General features: G+C 41.3%; 1 protein-coding gene across 2 annotated transcripts in view; it reads right to left on the bottom strand.

The window, feature by feature from the left end:
* The window catches only part of ITGA6 (integrin subunit alpha 6), a 135,064-nt gene that overhangs the window by 28,263 nt on the left and 84,532 nt on the right, over positions 1-22,269 (bottom strand). For both annotated transcript variants that reach the window (XM_077448006.1, XM_077448007.1), the window contains exons 7-15: positions 14,692-14,888; positions 13,670-13,761; positions 12,712-12,839; positions 12,524-12,625; positions 9,617-9,678; positions 7,725-7,867; positions 6,864-7,010; positions 3,818-3,927; positions 1,266-1,455 (exon numbers count right to left, since the gene is read on the bottom strand). In XM_077448006.1, coding sequence (XP_077304132.1) covers positions 1,266-1,455; positions 3,818-3,927; positions 6,864-7,010; positions 7,725-7,867; positions 9,617-9,678; positions 12,524-12,625; positions 12,712-12,839; positions 13,670-13,761; positions 14,692-14,888 — 1,171 coding nt within the window. The remainder of the gene's footprint in view (positions 1-1,265; positions 1,456-3,817; positions 3,928-6,863; positions 7,011-7,724; positions 7,868-9,616; positions 9,679-12,523; positions 12,626-12,711; positions 12,840-13,669; positions 13,762-14,691; positions 14,889-22,269) is intronic.

Genomic DNA, 22,269 nt, shown 5'->3' with positions numbered 1-22,269 from the left:
ATTCCATCAAGTCCAACCTATGTGTGTGATTATATGTCAGTATTACATTGTATATCCCTGTATGTTGCGGTCGTTCAGGTGCTTATCTAATAGTTTCTTGAAATGATCTATGCTCCTCGCTGAGACCGCTGCCTCTGGAAGGGAATTTCACATCCTTGTCGCTCTTACAGTAAAGAACCCTCTCCGTAGTTTAAGGTTAAACCTCTTTTCTTCTAATTTTAATGAGTGGGCATGTGTCTTGTTAAACTCCCTTCCACTAAAAAGTTTTATCCCTATTGTGGGGTCACCAGTATGGTATTTGTATATCTAATGCCATGTACACACGACCGGACTTTTTGACAGCAAAGTTCCGACGGAACGAGTCCATCGGACAATTCGATCTTGTGTGGGCTCCATCGGACCTTTGCTTGCCAAAAATCTAGCAGACTTTAGAAATAGAACATGTTTTAAATTTTTCCACCGGAACTCTGCCGGACCCAGTTCCTACCGAGAAATACGCTTGTGTGTATGCTAGTCCGACGGACAAAAACCGACGCTAGGGCAGCTATTGGCTACTGGCTATGAACTTCCTTATTCTAGTCCAGTCGTACGTCATCACATTCAAATCCGTCGGACTTTGGTGTGATTGTGTGTGGCCAAGTCCGTTCATTCGGAAAGTCCGTCAGAACTCCACCGAAAGTCCGTCGGACATAGTCCCTCGAAAAATCCGGTCGTGTGTACGCGGCATTAATCATATCCCCTCTCAGAAGATACACAGATTTTCTTTTTTTTTCCCAGCCCCTCTCCACATGCATTCTTCTTTCCCAGCTTGTTCTCAAATTGTGTGTAGTGAAAAACTGATCTGAACTGATCTAAGGCACCCTGCTGATCCCTTCTACCAGCAGCTGCCACTGCAACAATTTTCTGTCCACGGATGACATCAGAGGGGGTAAAAAAATGGTTTCTCATTATGGGAACATAGTAAAAAAAATAATAATAATAACAATAATGGGACATTCTTTGATGGGGAAGGTTAGAGGGGGTAATAAAATTGATTCTCATTATAGGAACAAAGTAAAATAAAAAATAAAAATAATAATACTGGGACATTCTTTGACGGGGATGGTCAGAGGGGGGTAATAAAATTGTTTCCCCTTATTGGAACAAAGTAAAATAAAAAAATAATAATACTGGGGACATTCTTTGATGGGGAAGGTTTGGGGCTACATTTGGGTCATGCCTGGAGATCACCTCTAAATGAGTTTCCAGTAGTGCTTGTTACTTACCTGTTGGTTTGTGGGGAAACTGACTGAAGAGAAAGACAGAGTGCTTGGCATATCTACGATAAGCCTGGCTTCATGGGCATCATCTCCATCTGCTGTGGGATTGTTAGGATTTGATGGCTTGTTTGTTACTGTAATTTCGAGAGCAATATGTTTCTGGTCCTGAAGAGCCAACACTGCAACCCCATTCTCTCTGTGATATCAGAAAACAGTAACAGTTAGGGCTAGTTCACACAAGCACTGATTTCTGAACAGTGGTCCGCATTCACATCTGAATCCCTCTTTAGTAGTAAGTATATGAGAGGTGGCGAGGAGGTGTATCCAGAGACAGATTTAGACATGGGGGGGGGGGGCTGGGGCACTTCAGATATTGGGGGGCCCTTATACACAGAGTTGGTTTAAATTCTCACTGACCGTCACACATTTTTAAATGCATGACACAATTTCATTCTGAGGTCACACATGCCCGCACACATGCAGCCACATGTGTGGTGTGCTTGAGCGGACAAAATTAATTTTTGAAAAACGATACAACATACCAGTCCAGATTTTTACACATGATGGCCAGCAAAATATTACATGATACATTTAATAAAAGAAAATACCTTTTTCATGATACATTTTATATTATTTTATTATTATTTATTTTTTGATATTTTTATATATATATATTTATATATATATATATATATATATATGTAATTTTTTTTTCATATATATATATTGTTTTAGATATTTTTTGCATAGAGGGGGCAGCACTGCCCTCTGAAAATGACAGCAGTGATAATGTTTGCTGCACCATGATGCAAAGCAATGCAGCTGTGGCATATGTGCACTCCTCTCCACTGTCTTTCCAACTAAAGGGGAAGTGGTTGGGCGTAGCAATACCATGGCTCAACCACATCATTTTAATGCCCCCAACCACTAATGAAAACGAGGCCTTATAGCTCCATTTATAAAGCAGTGGTGTGTTATAACCTCAATAGCATTGCTGGTTTTCTAATACTAGTGCTGCATTTATAAATTCTGCTAACCTGCATTAAAGATGCATTTTCATGTCTACAATATCGCTGCTTGGGAGATGTAAAGCAATACATTTAAGTAGAACCAGTTGCTCTGTGCTTTCACAAAGTTTCACTGCATTATTTATGCAGAAAGTAGAGAGTTCAGGATCAGTATATTGTAATAAAACATCTTTGCCATTCTGAAGCTTCCCTCCAAACACTTTGCATATTATTTTATGTATACTGTGATCTGTACTTGCCAAATATGCTTCAGAATTCTCCCTCCCCTGGCTGCAGCCATTTTAACTGTGTCTGTCTGCAGCCATTTTAACTGTGGGCAGCTGAAGCTGCTGCCTGTTCACTTCCTGGATTTACACACCTCCAGCTCTGCAGCTCTCACTGGCCCTCTTATGGTCCCCCCCCCCCCCCCTCCTGGCTAACTCTCACAAGAGTGAGAGAAAGAGAGAGCTGTGCATGATGCCATAAGCCTAGGCTAAGGACCAGACAAGAAACAGGAAGTGGGCTGTGTGAGGTATTTACTAGCAGAAGAAAAATCTTTTACTTGCCAAAGTTGAAGCAACAAGGGCAGAAGATTTAATAGATGGAAAGATGAAGAAATGACTGAAGGTCCCTGTTTAAGGAGGAGGTCCAGACCCCCCACAAAAAAATGAAAAGTCATCAGCTACAAATACTATAGCTGCTGACTTTATTAGGACACTTACCTGTCCTGGAATCTAGCGATGTCGGCACCCCATCCGATGTTTCCATCGGCTCTCGGGTGCTGCTGCCTCCATTGCCTGTAAGGGAGACCAACAGTGATGCCTTGGGCTTCACAGCCGGTTCCATACTGCACAAATGCGTGGAGCACACTGTGCTTTGTGAATGGTCCGGCGGCGGGGGAAGGAGTGGGCCAAACTTCCGGGGGACCTCACCGCATCGAGCCACACCCAGGTCTCCCAGACGTGGGGACGGGTAGCTGTCAAAAACAGGTACTGCTGTCCCCCCCCGCAGGGTGCCAAATGTGGCACCGGAGGGGGTGAGAAAGCAGATAAGCGGACCTTACACTTTTGGGTGGAATTCTGCTTTAAGTAAAGTTCCCCCAAAGTGTATTACAGAAGCCAATTTACCAACAAACAGCTAAATAAAGTGTCTTTTACACCAAAGGATTTGTAATTCTGTTCAGCTACTTCTGTGATTCATACACCTTTGCCAAAAAGCACAGTCAGTAGGGTGACGCCACTAAGTTATTTGTTAAAACTAAGGAATACAGTGGTGTCACCTCCCTGCCTACAGCCTGCAGCAACACATTGATATTTCACATTGCTCACTCTGCTTTCTCCTCCTGTCAGCACATGTGTATGCAGAGGAGCCAGACTGGTGTTGCTCCTACTGCTCCCAGTCTGAGCTCTGCTTTGCAATGAGTGTCAGTGGCTGACATCAAGAAAAATGCAGGTACTAATGATAGTTTTAACCCCAACTGTGTTAAATATTAAAAGCATTTATATATGTCTGAAGTTCAGCTCCTAATTTAAAATATGTTTAGTTATATACTTCTTCAGTTCGGTGTAGGTGTCCATGTCTTTATTGCAGAAGCTGTAAGAGATCTTCATGTTACTGTTGCAGATATTATCCTCACCGCATCCTTCTTTCAGAAACTGAGCCTAAAAGCAACATAGAAACTGGTTGGCTAAACATATCCATGGCATACGGCCTAGGCATCAGTATAGTCATATTCTAGTAAATCATTCAGTAAAGCTGGCCATACATTATACAATTTTCTTGTTCAATTTCCTTTAGATTTACCTTCAACTATGCAGTGCAAGGGCCTGCCTGATTGCATACACAATGAAAGTGTTTAGGTTTCACCTCAAATTACATAGTTTTGGTAAATCTAAAGGGACACTGTATAAGAAAATTGTTTGACCAGCCTTAGACTTAGGCTTGGTCTAAAACTACCGAATGCAGCACCTGAAAAAAGCCTGAATACCAGACTAAAAGTCATATTAAAGTCTTTGTTTTTTTTGCTTAAAGATAACATCTGATACTTACCTGCTTTGTGTTGTGGTTTTGCACAGAGCAGCCCCGATCCTCCTCTTCTCAGGTCCCTCGCTGGTGCTCCTGGCCCCTCCCTTCTGCTGAGTACCCCCACAGCAAGCAGCTTACTATGGGGGCACCTGAGCTGGCTTGCTCCCGAGCCGCCGTTCTGTGTATCCATTCAGACACAGAGCCCCGCCGCCTCTCTCTCTTCATTGGCTAAATGACTTTGATTAACAGCCAATGAGGGAGAGTCCTCAGAAAGCATAGGCTCTTGTGCACATTGCTGGATCGAAATGGGGCTCAGGTAAGTATTGGGGGGGTTGAGGGGATGGGGGAGGGGCGGCCTGCTGCACACAGAAGTTTTTTTTTATCTTAATGGATAGAATGCATTACGGTATTAAAAAAAATCTGCTGCCTTTAGAACCACTTTAAGCAAAAAAAGAAAAGGTTCGCATGCCCCTTTAAATACTTTGCTAGATACATATTAACAACAACGCAAATATAAATAATACAAATATCAATACAAATGTATAAACAACACAAATTAATTAATACTCCAGCAGTACCTAAGTGCATATGTGCTTGCAAATTAATAGTGAATACAAAACAATCCTTAATGATATACCAATAAATAAAAAATAATAAAGAAAGTTCATAAATATACACAGTGAACAGTCCAAGTCCACTCAAGGTACAGGCATACCCCACTTTTCAGTACACAATGGGGTTTATTTACTAAAGCTGAAAGGTGCAAAATCAGGCTCACTTCTGCATAGAAACCAATGAGATTCCAGGCTTCATTACCAAAGCTTAATTGAATAAGCTGGGGTTAGGATCTCATTGTTTTCTATGCAGAAGTGAGCCGGATTTTTGCACTTTTCAGCTTTAGTAAATAAACCCCATTGTGTACTTAAAAGTGGAGTATGCCTGTAATTTCAAATGATGGAAAGTGCTCAATGCCCAAAATTGCAAATACAGGTGCTCCTGTGGTAAACCCGCCGGCATCCGATCCAATAAAAATCCTCTAAAAGTAGATTCCAGCGGATCAGATGACAATCGGATGGTAACGGACATGCAGTCCATTTCCATCCAATCGCCCCATAGAGGAGAGCGGGTTATGTCAGTGTCTGCTCTGCATTTGGAATGGACACGGACCTGTCATCCGCCTGCTTAGCAAGGATCAGCGGAGAGATCCCCCACTAAACAGGCAGATTCCGCTTGGATGGATCCACCCCGTGTGAAAGGGGCCTTATCCACATGCAGAGCCTCTTACTGGAAAAAATTTATCTCACTCTAAGGAGATTTTAAGTGCTCCTCTAAATTACTACTTGCTGGCAGGAGAAAAGCCGCTTAAAAAAAATTCAGCAAAAGCCGCATTTTGCACACACGTTTATGTGCGTTTGACAGTAATGCATTCTATTGACCAGAATATTAAAGCGGTTGTATCCTCCTCTTGGAGATTTTTACCTACAGGTAAGCCTATAATAAGGCTTACCTGTAGGTAAAATGAATATATCCTAAACCTGCATGGTTTAGGAGCTATTCACCCTGATGTCATTGGCGCATGCACTCCGGCGGATCATGGCGGAAATTCAGAGATCTTTGCCGGAACGGAGGACTCCCGCGCATGCCGGAAGAAATGCAGAGGGAACACGTCAGCTCCTTCAGCGGTGACCGGGAAGCGGTGTGGACACTTTGTTCTAAGGTAAGTACTTCATAATGAGCTAGTATGTGGTGAATACTAGCTCATTATGCCTTTGCCTTACAGGTTTTTTTTTTCTTTTTTCTCAGGGCATACAATCGCTTTAATTCTTCTAGCTTATGGAATTCATCAACGTGCCTGAACGTGTCTAGCATTAAAGCAAACTTATGCTCATTTGTGCACGTTCATTCACTTTTTTCTGCCCAAATGCTCCTCTCCTGAACGTGATGGTCTTATGTTTCAGCCTGTAAACATCTGTAAACACCTATGTTTACATGGACATATAAGCTTAGGCTCTGTTCACACCTAGGCGTTACTGTTTTTCTGGCGTTTTTCCAGTTTTGCAGAGTTTTTGTACAGGCAGTTTCAAGGGTAAAAGGTCACCGATGTAAAAGAATTAAAACCGCCTGACATCTGCCAAAAAAAGAAGCTCCTGTACTTTTTTGAGCAAAAGGCATTTTGATTTAGGCATCAGAACACTGAGATGTGAACAGGGGCCATTGAAATGAATAGGATTTGTCTTGTTGGGCGTTTTTAGAGCTGCGGCTTACAGCAGAAAAACGCCCTAAAACGCCTAGGTGTGAAGGGAGCCTGATATACATGTGTATTTACAGGCTAAAAAAATGAACACCAAACGCCTGTAAACGTAGCATTTTTTTCTGCCCAGTTTGCATAAAGCCTTAAAGCAACGTGCATAGTGCAGGATCCTATTTACCAAAAATGTTTTCCCAATGTAGCTGGGTGCAATATTGTGCAAATGCAATAAAGAATCATACAACAACATCTATATACACCTCTACATTTTAAAGACATGAGCAAAATCATTCAAAAAAGCAGTAATAAAAATAAATGAGTTACCTCTGTTGTGATTGTTTTGGGCTCATTGGCATCCTGGATTGGAATAAGTTCTGGCAGGGAGCCACTTTGTCTCTTTTTCCGACGGACATTTTTAATATCCACAGTAAGAGACACAGGAATCTGTCGAAGTTTGTCTTTAATAGTTTCCTAAGATAGCAAAACAATTGTAAGTCTGCTGTACAGTAGTCGGGGGATTGATTTACTAAAGGACTGTTCACATTCAACTGAATGGTCGCTAGAATTAGTAAATAGGATGAAGTTATAGTCACTTCAATCATCCAATCATGTGCTTGTAAAGGTCCAGTTTTTTAAAACTTTTCTTGCACATGATTGGGTATTTACCTCATTCCACCCAGTCACGGTATCCCTTTAGGTGCGGGAAGGCCAGGCCAATCACAAGACCACTTCCCCCTTTTTGAACCCTAATGCCGCGTACACACAATCGAAATTTCGACCAGCAAAAGAGCGATGAGAGCTTTTTATCGGAAAATGCGACCGTGTGTAGGCTCCATCAGAATTTAGCTGGCAGAATTCCCGCCAGCAAAAATTGAGAGCCGGAAAAACTTTCTATGAGAAATTCCGATCGTGTGTATGCACATGGAATATGAGATGGAAGCTATTGAAGGTATTGAACTTCCTTTTTATAGTCCCGTCGTACGTGTTGTACGTCACTGCATTCTTGATGGTCGGAATTTGGTGTGACCTTGTGTATGCAAGACAGCTTGAGCGGAATTCCGTCTGAATTCCGCCGGGAAAACCATCAGAGCTTTTTCCGACCAAAATTCCAACCGTGTATACGCGGCATAATACTTTTAGTTTCAATATCTGTCCTAACAAATGTCTGTCTACTGCTGCCCTTACCTGTACATGTAGAACTTTCTGGAAACATTTGTCTTGGCCTTGTTGTCGTAGGGTTACTGTTCCTGGCTCTGGCAAATTCGCAATTCTGGAGGACAAACCTAATTTAGTCCTTTCACTTTCCACATCTAGCGTGTAGCCGAGGGCTGTAGGAAGCCAAAGAGAAGAATTACGTATAGACTAATACATAGTTATAATTTCTTATAATAGGAAAACAACAAGACTTAACGGCTTCAATACTGGGCACTTTTACCCCCCTTCCTACCAAGGTCAATTTTCATCTTTCAGCGCTGACGCACTTTGAATGACAATTGCATGGGCATGCAACATTGTACCCCAAAAATAGAGCTTTCATTCTTTTATTTAATCACCACTGAGTTTTTAATTTTTTGCTAAATAAACAAAAAAAACTGAAATTGTTGAAAAAAAATAGTTTTTCTTAATTCCTGTTATAAAATATTACAAATAAATAATTGTTCTTCATAAATTTAGGTCAAAATGTATTCTGCTACATTTCTTTGGTGAAAATAACCCAAATCAGTGTATAATATTTAGTCTGTGTGAATAGAGTCCATAAACTATGATATACAGGCATACCCCACTTTTAAGTACACAATGGGGTTTATTTACTAAAGCTGGAAAGTGCAAAATCAGACCCACTTCTGCATAGAAACCAATGAGCTTCTAACCCCAGCTTATTCAATGACGCTTTGGTAATAAAACCAGGAAGCTCATTGGTTTCTATGCAGAAGTGAGCCTGATTTTGCACTTTTCAGCTTTAGTAAATAAACCCCATTATGTACTTAAAAGCCTGTATATCTGAAGATTGATCAACCCTGATGTACTGACGGCCTATCATTTCATGAGGCCTGAAAACGACAGGACAGTATAAATACCCCCAAATGACCCATTTAAGGAAAGTAGACAGTCCAAGGTATTTAGTAAGAGGCCTGATGAGTTTTTTGAAGTTGTAATTTTTTTGTCAGAATTTTTGGAACATGAAGAAATTTTTTTTTTACATACTGTCACCAGTACAGTACAGCATTATCATATAACGGTTGTGGCGGTGATCAGGGACACTAACTGGTGAGCGTACCGAAAAAATAAATTATCCGACCGAATCCAGAACAGCTGTGCATAGTAACAGCTTTTCATTTCAGTTTGTTCAATTAAAGCGGAGTTCCCACTGTTAAAAAAAAACATTTTTTTAGAATGCAGATTTTTTTTTCTTTAAGGCTTGTTTAATCGCTGCTCAATTGCCGATTTCATAGAGGAATATATGCTATATTACTCTATCGTGGCAGTTTCCATAGTGCTTGTGGGCATGTGAAGCCCACAAGCACTATCTTCTGGGCTCTGGTGAAGCTGAGCGACCAGCATGCACCGCCCGTTCTCGCACATGCGCCGTATGTATGGCTCAGCGCCGCACACTTCTGATGTTGCCATCACAACGGACGATGTCGTCGGAAGTGCCCCTCCCCGTTGTAATGGCAACAAAGCCCTCGGCAATGCCCAGAGACTCCTGGGAAATGATGACAAGCATCTCCCAGGAGTACTAGCGAGCACTTGGAGAGGAAGAGGCAGATTACGAGGGACCCCCTAGCAACAAGCCTGAAAAGGTGAGTAAAAAAAAGAAATATTTTTCCACAGGTTGTTCTTTAGATTTAATGCTGCTGAATACTGTAAAAAAATTATGACTGGAACTCCGCTTGAAGCTTTGAAAATGAAAGATAAAAGCTGATTGGTCACTATGCACAGCTGCTTCAGATTCTAACTGTTCCAGTCTTAGTAAATTGCCCTCATAGTCCCATCCTTGTCATCTCACTGATATTTATATTACAGCAAATTATTTACCTATAGCTAGAAAGCTAATTAGAAAATAGTAATGCACTTACTTAGAACTGGATTGTAATTAAGGGGAATAGCAGTATACGACAAACAGACGTCAACTGTCAAACTAAACAATACAAAAAAAAAATCATTAATTAGAAAGTTTTGCCTGTTTGATTGCATTTAGTTGAAGCTGAACTCCAGGCAGATATAATATGATGTATTTATTCATTAATACATCATTAAGTGAAGTGTATTTTTTAAATGCAAGTAATGTAAGTATCTGAACTTGGCTTACAGTAGAACTATAAGCAAAACTTTTTTATTCATTTTGGATACAGTAAGGGGGGGGGGGGTTATAACCCCTGTCAAATTTTTTTCACTATCTGTGTCCCATTTGGGAGATTTCCTTTCACCTCCTGTCCCATAGCTAAACAGGAAGTGAGAGGAAATCCCTACAAATCAAGGGAATTACTTGGGGACCCCTAGGTCACCAGAACTAGTGTCCCCATTGGAAGATTTCTCCCTATTACTTTTTGGGAACAACACAAAATGTAGGTTTCTTTTACTTTCATTTTCAATGATAACGGTAAACTGGACAACTAGAGAGGGTGAATCTCCCTACGAGGACACAGACAGCAAAAAAAACTGACAGGTGTTCTAATCCCTTCCCATTCTATCCAAAACTAAAAAAAAGTTTTGCCTTTAGTTACACTTTAACATCACCTTCTTGCAGTCCACAGTACAGCAGAGCTCAGAAGGGGGAAAGGAGAAGCAGCACAAGTAGCCAATCAGGTGTGCTGTGGTGAAATAACAGAGAGATAAGCTTAAGGATCTGCTGCTTCTCCTCTACTGTCCAGTCGTAGGGTAAGGGTGGGGAGGGAGCCTGCAAGTGAAAGTGAAACTGCAGCAGAGAAAGATCATGTTCCCTCCCAAGACTGCACTGTAGGACAGAGTTGTGCAGATCTCAGAACTGGAAGGACAGACATACAAATCCCAGCTCCCATACTGTATGTATTTTATCTATGTATTGAGCTGTTTGCTTGGAGTTCAGCTTTAAAGTATATGCAAATCCTAACTGAATGACATTAGGGGGTCCATTTTTCAATTTAATCACCCAAGAATTATACAATTTTCACCCAAGATTTACCCATTTTTCACATAAGATTAAATTAGAAAAATGTGAATATGTAAAGTTGTGCAAATCTTGGGTGAAAACATTAAAAAACTAACCCCTTAGTTTTCAAAAACACTGTATTTTAAACAATTTACTTTTTTTAAATACTCGTGTCCCTGCTTTTTTCATCCTTTGTTGCATCTCGGTGCTGTAGATCTTTGCAATTACTTCCAGTCTACATGCAGACCAGCAATGACTGTATGGGATGTTTAATGGTGGGTAGGCTGATGGTGACAACAATAGACCATGCCTATACAATGTGTGCTGAACAGCTACTTGTGGTCTATATCTGTAACCTGTGTTATGCAGGCCATACATGAGTCGAATTCCGAACAAATTAGAAATCTGAAATTTTGTGCATTTTGTATTCTGATGGCGCCAACATTGATTTTAAAATTTAACCAACCAATCCTTCAATTTCTCCTCATGTTGCTACAGAAAATACATTTTGTGGCCGGGAATCTTCTTTTCTTACCAGGTCACAGCTCATGCACGATTATCCCATCATTGATTAGAAATTTGTCTGATTACTCAAATTTGATGACTGCACGAAAAGCGGTCATTGTTGCAGCCCCACTAATAGTGCAAAAATTTTAATGGAAATTCTTAGTTACAATTTTGGAAAGAAAATGACCCATTTAAGGCCGGTTTTACAAGGCTAGGGCACAACTGGGAGACAGAGCCAAAGCACTGCCACTCTATAACAGGAAGCGCCTGAACAAAGACCTTTTTCAATTACATGATCATGTTGAAGCTTATATGTTAATTTATTAATTAGTACTAGATCTCCTTTTAAAGCAGAAGGACAGTCAAAGCTTATTTAGCTGTCCTTCCCCTATGGATCACAGGAGTGAAGTTTGTTTTGCATTCCCGTGACCATTTTCAGCAGACAGTAGGCTGAATCCCGTTGTTGTCGGTTGACGTTACAGAGCCGGTCCAGGCTCGGGAAGGATTGCGTCAATATGGACGGGATCCACCCACATGACTGGACCGGCACCCAGCTCAGGCTCTCAGTGAGCCACATAGAGCCTGAGCTGCCCGTTCCTGCCCCTCACAGTCCAGTGCTCCAATGAGTGCAGGGCGGAGCAGAGAGCCAGTGACTGACAGTCAACAGATCGCTGCTCACGGAGCCCTTAGAACCAAGCAATTGGCATTGCTTGATCGATCGGTTCTCAGTTTTAGAGCTGGCAGGGGACAGATGCAGCATTGAACCAATGCTGCATCCACCTAAGTATGATTCAGGAAAAAAAAATTCTTTGCCTGGCAGCCTTTAAGCTTCTTCCTATCATTCACCCCATGCAGAATGGAGGAAAGGCCCCTATTACACTGGGGTGGAAGCGACGTCGTTTTACCATCGTTTTAGCGGCAGTATTTGGCCGCTAGCGGGGCGGTTTTACCCCCCTGCTAGTGGCCAAGAAAGGATTAAAACCACCGCAAAGCACTGCTGCAGCAGCGCTTTACCAACGGTATAGTGAATACACCGATCCTTCGCCGCTCCAAAGATGCTGCTAGCAGGACTTTTTTTTACCACCCTGCCAGCGCACCGCTCCAGTGTGAAAGCCCTCGGGGCTTTCACACTGGGGACACAGCACAGCTCTTTCAGGGCGCTTTGCGGGCACTATTTTTAGCGTTGTAGCGCCTGCAAAGCACCCCAGTGTGAAAGGGGTCAAAGAGAACCTGATTGGCTGGTTATGAGTATCCTGTATATGTTGCTGTTCTCATTTGTGATTCTGAGGCACGATATCAAGAAAACAGGGACAGAAGTACTTAGTGCAAATAGAAACCAATTTCCTACCAGATTTTGCTTGCTGCGGCACAGTTCATATCTTTCTTATTGAAGTCAATTTTGTCGGGCGTCATTTTGATTGTCTTCTTGATACTGATAACGGGGCGTGCCCTTTTGTGAAAAAGAAAATAATTAGGGATAAAGTTATGAGGCTTGCACAACCATATACATTAGTGGATACCATATTTTTATCTTACCTGAAAACATTTATAGAATCTGATAACGATCCAATTGCTATATCTGGGTATAAATTTCTGTCTAGATCCATGTTTCCAGCAATAGAGTAACCAAATGTCCGAGTATTTGTGCTCTTCCCATCAATGATCTTCATAAAAAAAAACAAAAAAAACACACAAAATATTAGACTGTAATATGCGCTAAAGTGGATGTAAATCCACTTATATACCCAGTGAAATAAATAGTCCCAGATGATACACGGAGATGAGAAAAATCCTCCTACATAAGTTTCACTTGTTTATCTGCAGTCTTCTCTTTTCTACATCCCTTCAAAGTGCTGAAAATCCTTCTGCATCTGTCAGTAGCACAGAGGAGGGGATCGAGAGCTGCAGTTAGAGCTGTTGTATAGTGTGTGAAAGCTGATTGGCGGAAAGGGACACCTCCCCCAGGGACTGCAGTGATTTGCACTGCAGTGCAGTGCGGTGCGAATCACATCCGGTTCTCCTAGCCGCAGCAGTGTGAACCCAGCCTAAAGGCAAACTTATCCTATAAGTGAATTGGCAACATGGAAATTCCTCTCTTTGTTTTAGGCTTTTTTAGGTGCAGTGCCAGCTGGAGCCCACTAGGATTAAGTTACATAAAAAAAAAAATGTGTGTTATTTGTTTTGTTTTATTTTGTTTTGTCTTGTTTATAATTATATATAAAAATTGGTATTGATAGCTAATTTTTTAGCATGTTTTCATTTGTGCAATTTCTTGTTTTTCAGTTGGTTGCAGCACAAATAGGGAATGTAGAAATATATTTATTTGGTTGGCCTATGTTTATTTAGGTCACAGTCAAAGAGCATAGTTATTTCCTATTTTTTCTGTATAATGCCATCCTTTTCAATAAAGATATAGTAAAGTGAAAATTAAAAAAAAAAAACACTTTAATCAGATTTACTGACCATGACACATAAAAAAATAAATAAATAATACCTGGGCTGGTGTTTCTATTATTCCAGTTTTGGAACCATGATAAATATAGACTTTTCCAAAACCTTCATCATACGGGGCTCCTACAGCGATGTCTAAAAAGAATTATATAGGTGTGTTAGTATACAAGAAACACATACTTATGAAATATCTGAAACTTGATCTTGCGCAATAAAAAGCTTCATAATTCTGAACTTGTCACTTGATGCAAAGCATTCCTAAATGTCAAAAATTCTTCCACACTATGAGCAAAACGTCTTCATTTGAAGGAAACCAGCCTATATAGTTCGGGCTGGGTGTAACAAGATGGCCGCTGCTGCTTTTAATGCGGCCGAGTGCAAGGAGTACTAAGATGGGCCTTACAGCAGCCTTTCCTCATAACATGACAGTGCCTGCCCATTAGTGCCCATAAATGCCACCTATCAGTGCCCAATGCCCATAAGTGCTGCCTATCAGTGCCAGCTACCTGTCAATGCCATATATCAGTGCCAGCCACCTGTCAGTGCCAGCCATCAGTGCCATCCGTCAGTGCCAGCCATCAGTGCCATCTGTCAGTGCCCGCCATCAGTGCCATCTGTCAGTGCCTGCCATCAGTGCCATCTGTCAGTGTACTCGGTCTTAAAAAAGTGGATCGGGACAACCCTAGTTAGGACTAACAGTTCAAGAGGATGTGATTAACTATATGTGAATACATTATAGTTTTTATTTCCAGCCAGTAGATGGCGCTCACAACCCCATTCTCTAACACAATAATGTTTTGTTAAATGGACAAAGTTACAATTTCTTGTAAGCCATTTTTTAGGTTATTTTAAGTTATTTCAAAAACTAGCACCATTACAAATACAGAGTTGGCAGACATATTTCAGCCTTGGTGAATGGTCCCAGTAATGCAGAGGGCAGCCTGAACGCTCATAATACAGCAAACTAAGAGCCAATCCAGATCTAGTTTCTAAATGATTATATTATTATATATAAGCACTGCATGTATGAATTGTGTATAACCAGATTATACCACATTTTCTTACCAGAGTAGCCATCTTGATTGACATCTCCAATATTTTTCACGGAAATACCAAACATGGAGTCCCTGTTTCCAACAATTCGTTTTGGTTGCACATTTTCCCATTTGCCAGCTTCATTCATATACACATAGATCGCACCTCCAATTTCTTTGTCAGACTTATCAAAATATTGAGGGGCCCCGACAACAACATCCTGCCAACTGTGGGGGGAAAAAAATCACACACTGGTCATCGCAAGAAAATAAAAAATCTGACTCACAAAGGTTTCTTATACAGTAAAACCAAAGCAAAGCACTCTCATATCAAAGCAAATTTCCCCATAAGAAATAATGGACTCTCAGATGATTCGTTCCACAGCCATTTATTCATAAGTCCTTCAGTTTATAGTATACATAAAAAGAGTATAGCAATGTGATAGGTTGTGTAACCATAAAATGTCCATCCACAAATGGAAGCCTCTACAAGGGGATTAGAAGCAAAATCCAGCAGGCGCTACAGAGTATAAAAAAGAAGAGAGGCATCTCTAAGTGTAGCAATATGGTTACATTTAATGAAGGTACAACATTTAGCAACTCACATGGTTGATGATTAAAAGAGGCACATCTAAGTATGCAGGCATCCGGGGTAATGCTGTCCACATTTTAGGGTGGCACAGTGGTGTACTGGTTAGCACTCTCACCTAGCAGTAAGAAGGGACGCTGGTTTGAATCCTGTGCCTGCGTGGGTTTCCTCCGGGTACTTCGGTTTCCTCTCACAATTCAAAGACATGCAGGTAGATTAATTGGCTTCTGACCAAAATTGGCCTTAGTATATGAATGGGGACCTTTGATTGTGGGCTCCTTGAGGGTAGGGACCGATGTGAGTGTGCGATCCCTGTACAGGGATAGGGACAATTGTAGATTTGTACATTCACTCAGGTTGGACTGGTGTCTTTATTCAACCTTTGTAACGGTGTAACTATGTGGCTGGCTCTCACTGCTGCCAGTCTGCAACCATGACCGGGAAGACTACCCTGCAGAAAAGCAAGGCGTGGCATGGAAGAAGGGATGACATTGATGGCGGTGCAGAGGATGGTCTATGTGGACAACTTTACCCGGATGCCTGCATACTTAGATGTGCCTCTTTTAATCATCAACCATGTGAGTTGCTAAATGTTGTACCTTCAATAAATGTAGCCATATTGCTAAACTTAGAGGCGCCTCTCTTCTCTTTTATACTCAGTTGTGACATGACGCTACTTGTATATCAAGACATCGCTTGTATATCAAGTCAAAATGTATTTAAAAATTTGGTTTGTCTTGCAAAACGCTCTCAAAATCCAAGGTATTACTGTATACAATTCAAGAAGCAGTACTAAAATGTAGCTAGCAGCAGGTGTGTGTGAAGGTTCAGTCACCTCTCCAAATTAAAACAAATGCAACCCACCGAAATACGACTCAGGTTTCGCCATTCCGGCTTCCTCAGTGGGATGAATCCTAGACGGCGTAACTCAAGTTGGGAATGCTGTTTAACACATACTTGTGTGCTTATAATAAATAATTGGAATTCAAAGTGTAGCTCGGATTGCGCTATTGTCCTTTGTCATCTGGTCTAAGTGTTCTGCATGGAAGCTTTTAAGCATGCTCCATGAAAAGATTTTATTTACTTCCTATTTCCAACCGTCCCTCACTCTAAAAGAAAAACGTATGCCTGGAGTAGTTAGTTAGCTTTAAAAATATTTATGGAGTTAATACATTATTAGTGCAGACTGGAGAAAAAAATGACTCCAAGCTAAATGAGCTCTAATATAACGCTTTTCATTTCACGCACATGGCGATGGAAAGAGTCTGACTCACAGGAAGGATGTGAGGTCCAGGCCTGCAGGTTACAATATTAGCAGGTCTGCAGCACACTGAGGGTCTCTAATACTCTGTTGGCGTTCTAATCCATTACTAACGTCATACAGTGGCACATTAGTACTAGTGAAAGCAGGCTCCCTGTAGATCTGTAACACTGGCTGGATTTTAATTATCTACTTTATAAATAGAAAACAAATACAGGAGTTCCACTAGAGGAAATCCCTTTGTGCAGGTTCGTTCACCCTGCCAAAATTCATGAAGCTACAAAAACATGACCATTTTGGGGGTATGGGAGGGAGGTGTATTGGAGCTTTAATAAATTACAGAAGACTGGACATTCCAAACAGTAAATATTCAACAAACCAAAATACATACACCATATTACCAATATACACACGCACGTGAACTTTAATGGCATCCCAGTCTTAGTCCATAGAGTTTATTATTGTGTTTGCAGCTATAGTAGTTTCAACTCTGGGAAGGCTGTCCACAAGATTTAGGAGTGAGTCTATGGGAACGTTTTACCATTCCTCCAAAAGTGCATTTGTGAGGTCAGACACTGATGTGGAAGAGAAGCCCTGGATTGTAGTCTCCACTCAAATTCATCCCAAAGGTGTTCTGTCAGGTTGAGGTCAGGACTCTGTGCAGGCCAGTCAAGTTGTTCCACCCCAAACTCGCTCATCCATGTCTTTATGGACCTTGCTTTCTGCACTGATGCACAGTCATGTTGGAACAGAAATGGGCCATCCCCAAACTGTTCCCACAAAATGTCTTGGTATGCTGACGTCTTAAGAGTTGCCTTCACTGGAACTAAAGGGCCAAGCCCAACCCCTGAAAAACAACCCCACACCAAAATCCCCCCTCCACAAAATGATTTGGACCAGTGCACAAATTAAGGTCCATAAAGACATGGATGAGTGCGTTTGCGGTGGAGGAACTTGACTGGCCTGCACACAGTTCTGACCTCAACCTGATAGAACATCTTTGGGATGAATTGGAGCACAGATTGCAAGCCAGACCTTCTTGTCCAACATCAGTGCCTGACCTCACAAATGCGCTTCTGGAAGAATGATCAAACATTCCCATAGACACACCCCTAAACCTTGTGGACAGACTCCCCAAAAGGAATGAAGGTGTTATAGCTGCAAAGGGTGGGCCAACTCAATATCGTACCCTGTGGACTAAGACTGGGGTGCCATTAATGTTCATGTAAAGCACAGTGGTGTAGTGAGTAGTACTCTCACCTAGCAGTAAGAAGGGTCGCTGCTTCGAACCCCAACCACGACACTATTTGCCTGGAGTTTGCATGTTCTCCCTGTGCCTGTGTGGGTTTCCTCTGGGTGCTCTGGTTTCCTCCCACACTCCAAAGACATGCTGGTAGGTTAATTGGATCCTGTCTAAATTGTCCCTAGTAGGTATGAATGTAAGTTAGGAACCTTAGATTGTAAGCTCCTTGATGGTAGGGACTGATGTGAATGTACAATGTATATGTAAAGTGCTGCGTAAATTGATGGCGCTATATAAGTAACTCAAATAAATAAAATGTAAAGGGAGGTGTCCCAATACTTTTGCAAATATAGTGTATAGGATTACCAGTGTAACAGCTAAAAGATTTTGTGATTTACAAACATTGTTCACACTGCACAGCCAGATAGGTTGGCAGACAGAGAATCTGATTCATCTTCCTGGTTCTACAATGAGGCTTCCTTTAATTCTCCATCTTCAGCCTCTGCAGTGGAAACTGAATTTGTATCCAAGACAGTTGAATTTTGGTAGATTCTTGCTGAACTGGAAACAATTTGAGCCATGGGTAGAACTGTGAGCACTCCTTAGTTTCACAAAAGTTGATTTAAAAATGAACTGACCTGGGTTGGAAATAATCAGTGATTCCATGTAGTCACTGTTCAGCAGCAGTAGCTGCATCAGCCATGACTGCTTGAAAACAATGGAGATTCCTCCACCCATGATATTCAGCATGGATAAGGCAATCAAGTGATCTTTCTGTCTCCTAGGGCTGAGCAGCTGAAATCTGAGCCGTCTATGCCCAGCTTTAACCTCCCTGGTGATTATGTCAGATTTTTGATGCTGAAAGCAGTACATTGTTTTGCATAGAAATTTGGCGTTTAATATTGTAGGCCTGTAATTCTTAGGAATAACTCACTTAAATCTATCCAAACATGAGTCTAGTAGACATCCCGGGTATGATAGAGTTTGAAACACGAAATCATAAATTATAATATAATAAATAACTATAAATAATTATAACAAATAATAATAATGAAATGTATTTAATAATGTAATCAAATCAAAAACACTGAAATTTGCTCAGTTGCAGAATTGTCGCTGTCGTTACTTTCAGTGTTTGATGACGGATTTCCCCACAAATCGCTATCGCTCAATTCTGTAAGTGATTCTAATTTATTATCGCTGTTTTCTAGCTCTAAAACCACTTTTGACGTAAAGGGAGACTTTTTGGTTGCTACGGACGATCTCAAGTTTACAGGCAGAAAGAACAGTATTTAATATAAAACTGCATGCAGGGCACTAGACAAAGCACTGGGGACAAAAGGGCGGTGAATTGATTTGATACAGTAATGTAATCTGTAAGATTACAGTGTACGTTATGTGTTTTTCACTTTTTGAATTTGGTGCCGGGCTCCGCCCCCATGAGTTGCGACGCTCGCAGGGAACGGAGCCTGGCACTGTGGTAGATCAAGCGGAGGACACGGCTCGCACACACAGCAGGGGACAGGTGGGTGGTTTTATCACAGGATCCTGGGGACAAGGTAAGTAATTTTGCTAGGATCCTGCAATGCAATCCCAAGTGTGGCTCACGATTACTGCTTTTGGTGGTGAAAATTCACCCCGAGCCACACCAGGGAGGTTAAAGAGGATCTACACTGTATCTGAACACCACAAAACAAAAGCACTATTTAAAAAAATGTTTAGTATTCAAAGCAAACTCCCCCATCCAACCATGTCTCCCTACTTTATTTTGCTGAAAAATCTCTTTGAATATAACCCCCTAGCATTTCTTGCCATGGCCATCTTTAGTATGGGCAGATGATTCATGTAGCATTTACTTCCTGGAATCCATCTGCCCTTAGTCTAGGCACTCAGACAGGAAGGCGTGCTTGGCTGCCAAAAACCCTCCTCCCCTCCTGAAGACTCATGGGATATATGACATAATTTGCCTAGTCAAGAAACCAGGAACTAAAGAAATGGATACAAAAAAGTTTAAAACATGAAAATATGATATACCTTCCTATCTATTTACTAATTTTAGCAGCATTAAAAATTAAAAATAGTCAATGTTGATTCCACATTAACTAGTTATTAAAAAAGAGGAGTTTTACTGACTAGTAGAAATGTGTGTCAAATATCAAATCTCTTGGCAAGTAAAACTAAAAATGTTGCAAATAAAATATCAGCCAATATCATATTCCGCCAGCAGCTAGCAACACATTTCCCCCCTGTTCAGGGTAAACATGTAATCTGGGCAAAGTAATTTTACTTACCTGATCCTCTGCTTGCTGCTAGACTGGTTCCCACAGCCTCTTCTCCCACTAAGAGTCAGTCTACCACTGGAGCTTTGGGGAAATGCCATTTGTCGAGGAAGCAGGGGGAATCAGGTAAGTAAAAGTGCTTTTCCTGTCCCCTAGATTGAACAAGCATTTAAAGTGGTTGTAAACCCTGTTACTCCACTTTTAATTACAGGAAAGCCTATAATAAGGCTTACCTGTAGGTACCGTAAATAACTTCTAAACTTGCACAGTTTAGGAGATATTCACTGTATACGCCATCGGCACATGTGCACTGAAGTAACGGTCCGCTCGTTTCCTCAGCAACCGCGCTGTGACCGGCGGCACCCGCACGCATGGCGTGACATCATCGTGGCTCCGGCCAATCAATGCACTGGAGCCCACGAACCCGGAAATAACTCCGTGAGACATGTCGCCAGTCACAGCATTGTGCGGGGACCACTGCAACAGCTTAGATCTAGGGTAAGTATTTCATAATGAGCTAGTATGCGATGAGTTTTCTGAGTTTACAACCACTTTTATGCCCTGTACACACGGTCGGAAAAGGTCCGATCGGATTATGTTGTTGGAAAATCCAACCGTGTGTGGACTCGATCTGACTTTTTCCGTCGGAAATCCCGACGGAAAAAGTTTGAGAGCTGGATCTAAAATTTTCTGACAACAAAATCCAATCGGACTTTTTCCGATCGTTTGTAGAGAATTCCAACGGACAAAGTGCCACACATACTCAGATTAAATTACGAAACCAAAGCTATTGGCTACTAGCCTCTACGTAGTCCCGTCGTACGCAACGAATGTCACCTCGCTCCGAGCGATCGGATTTTCCGCCAACTTTGTCCTACAGTATGTATGCAACAGAAGTTCGGCCGTGTGTACAGGGCATTACGCTTGACATAAAATGAGCAGAACTCTTTCTAGTGGAGATGCAGGACCCAAATGTAGAGAAGCTTTTTGTTTTTTGGGCTAAACGTCAACTTTTACTTTGTTGTTAAATCCTCTTTAAAAAATAAAAAGGGAACAGGGTGAATCCTCTTTAAAATAAAATAGGCAAATTGGGCAAATCCTCTGAAAATAATGGGGGATTACTTGAAAAATTAAGACCTAATTCTGTAAATTTACAGATAGATAAACATGTAGCATAAAAACGACTCCTATGGTAGATCAGCCCCTATGTGTATTTTATGCACATTGCACTACATGAAAGACCCTTATCTCCAGCATTCTAGATAAAAAAGAATCCCATATCTTCAAACCAAGAACAAGACTTTCATTTTCAAAGATGAATATCTTTTTCATCTAGTTTTTAGAGTGTACTACAATGATATCCAGGCAACAATGAAAAACAAGGTTTTGAAATAACAAAGTAGAATAGCCAAAGCATGTAAAAGAAATATGCCCTGTTTGTAATGAGGGGCTTTCCTTCATGTATTTTGTAATCACATTAACTGCATAATTGCTGTTGAAGTACGTTTTATCAGTAATGTTAGAAGTCGAATGGAAATAGGTTATCTTTAGTCTTCATAAACTAAGCAGGAACTTGCTAGAAAAAGTAAACACTGAGCTGCTAATTAGGGATAAACTGGACATTGTAGTTCAGGAGATGAGAGGCAAAGCTACTGAATGGGGCATTAAGGCAAAGTTAACACCAGTTATGCCGCATGCACACGACCGGACTTTTCGGCAGACTAGGTCCGACGGGATCAGTCCGTCAGACAATCCGATCATGTGTGGGCTAATCCGATCGTTTTTCAAAGAAAAAATCAGATGGACCTAGAAATAGAACATGTTTCAAATCTATCCAAGGGACTCAAATCTGACAGACTAAAAATCAGAAAAAACGTTCATCTGTGTGCTAGTCCGATGCACCAAATATGACGCAAGGGCAGCTGTTGGCTACTGGCTATTGAACTTCCTTGTTTTGTACCGTTTACGTTATCACCTTCAAAACTGGACTTTCAAACGGACTTAGTCCATTCTTGTGTGGCCAAGTCCGTTCATTTGGAAAGTCCATCGGAACTCTGCTGAAAATCCGTCAAGAAGGCCGTCGGACCTAGTCTGCCGGAAAGTCTGGTCGTCTGTACGCGGCATTAGAAGAAGGGATATAAAAGAAAAGAGAAGTTCTGCAAGATAAGCAGTTTCTCTTGAAGGAAAGAAAGAAAACGAAATGGAAAAGTTGGGTATGTAGATATGGGGGGAGATAT

The sequence above is a fragment of the Lithobates pipiens genome, unplaced genomic scaffold (assembly GCF_037356315.1).
Source record: "Lithobates pipiens isolate NorthernLeopardFrog02 unplaced genomic scaffold, aLitPip1_a1.2 Scaffold_22, whole genome shotgun sequence".
Classification (NCBI taxonomy): Eukaryota; Metazoa; Chordata; class Amphibia; order Anura; family Ranidae; genus Lithobates; species Lithobates pipiens.
This window is presented reverse-complemented; position numbering and strand designations above follow the sequence as displayed.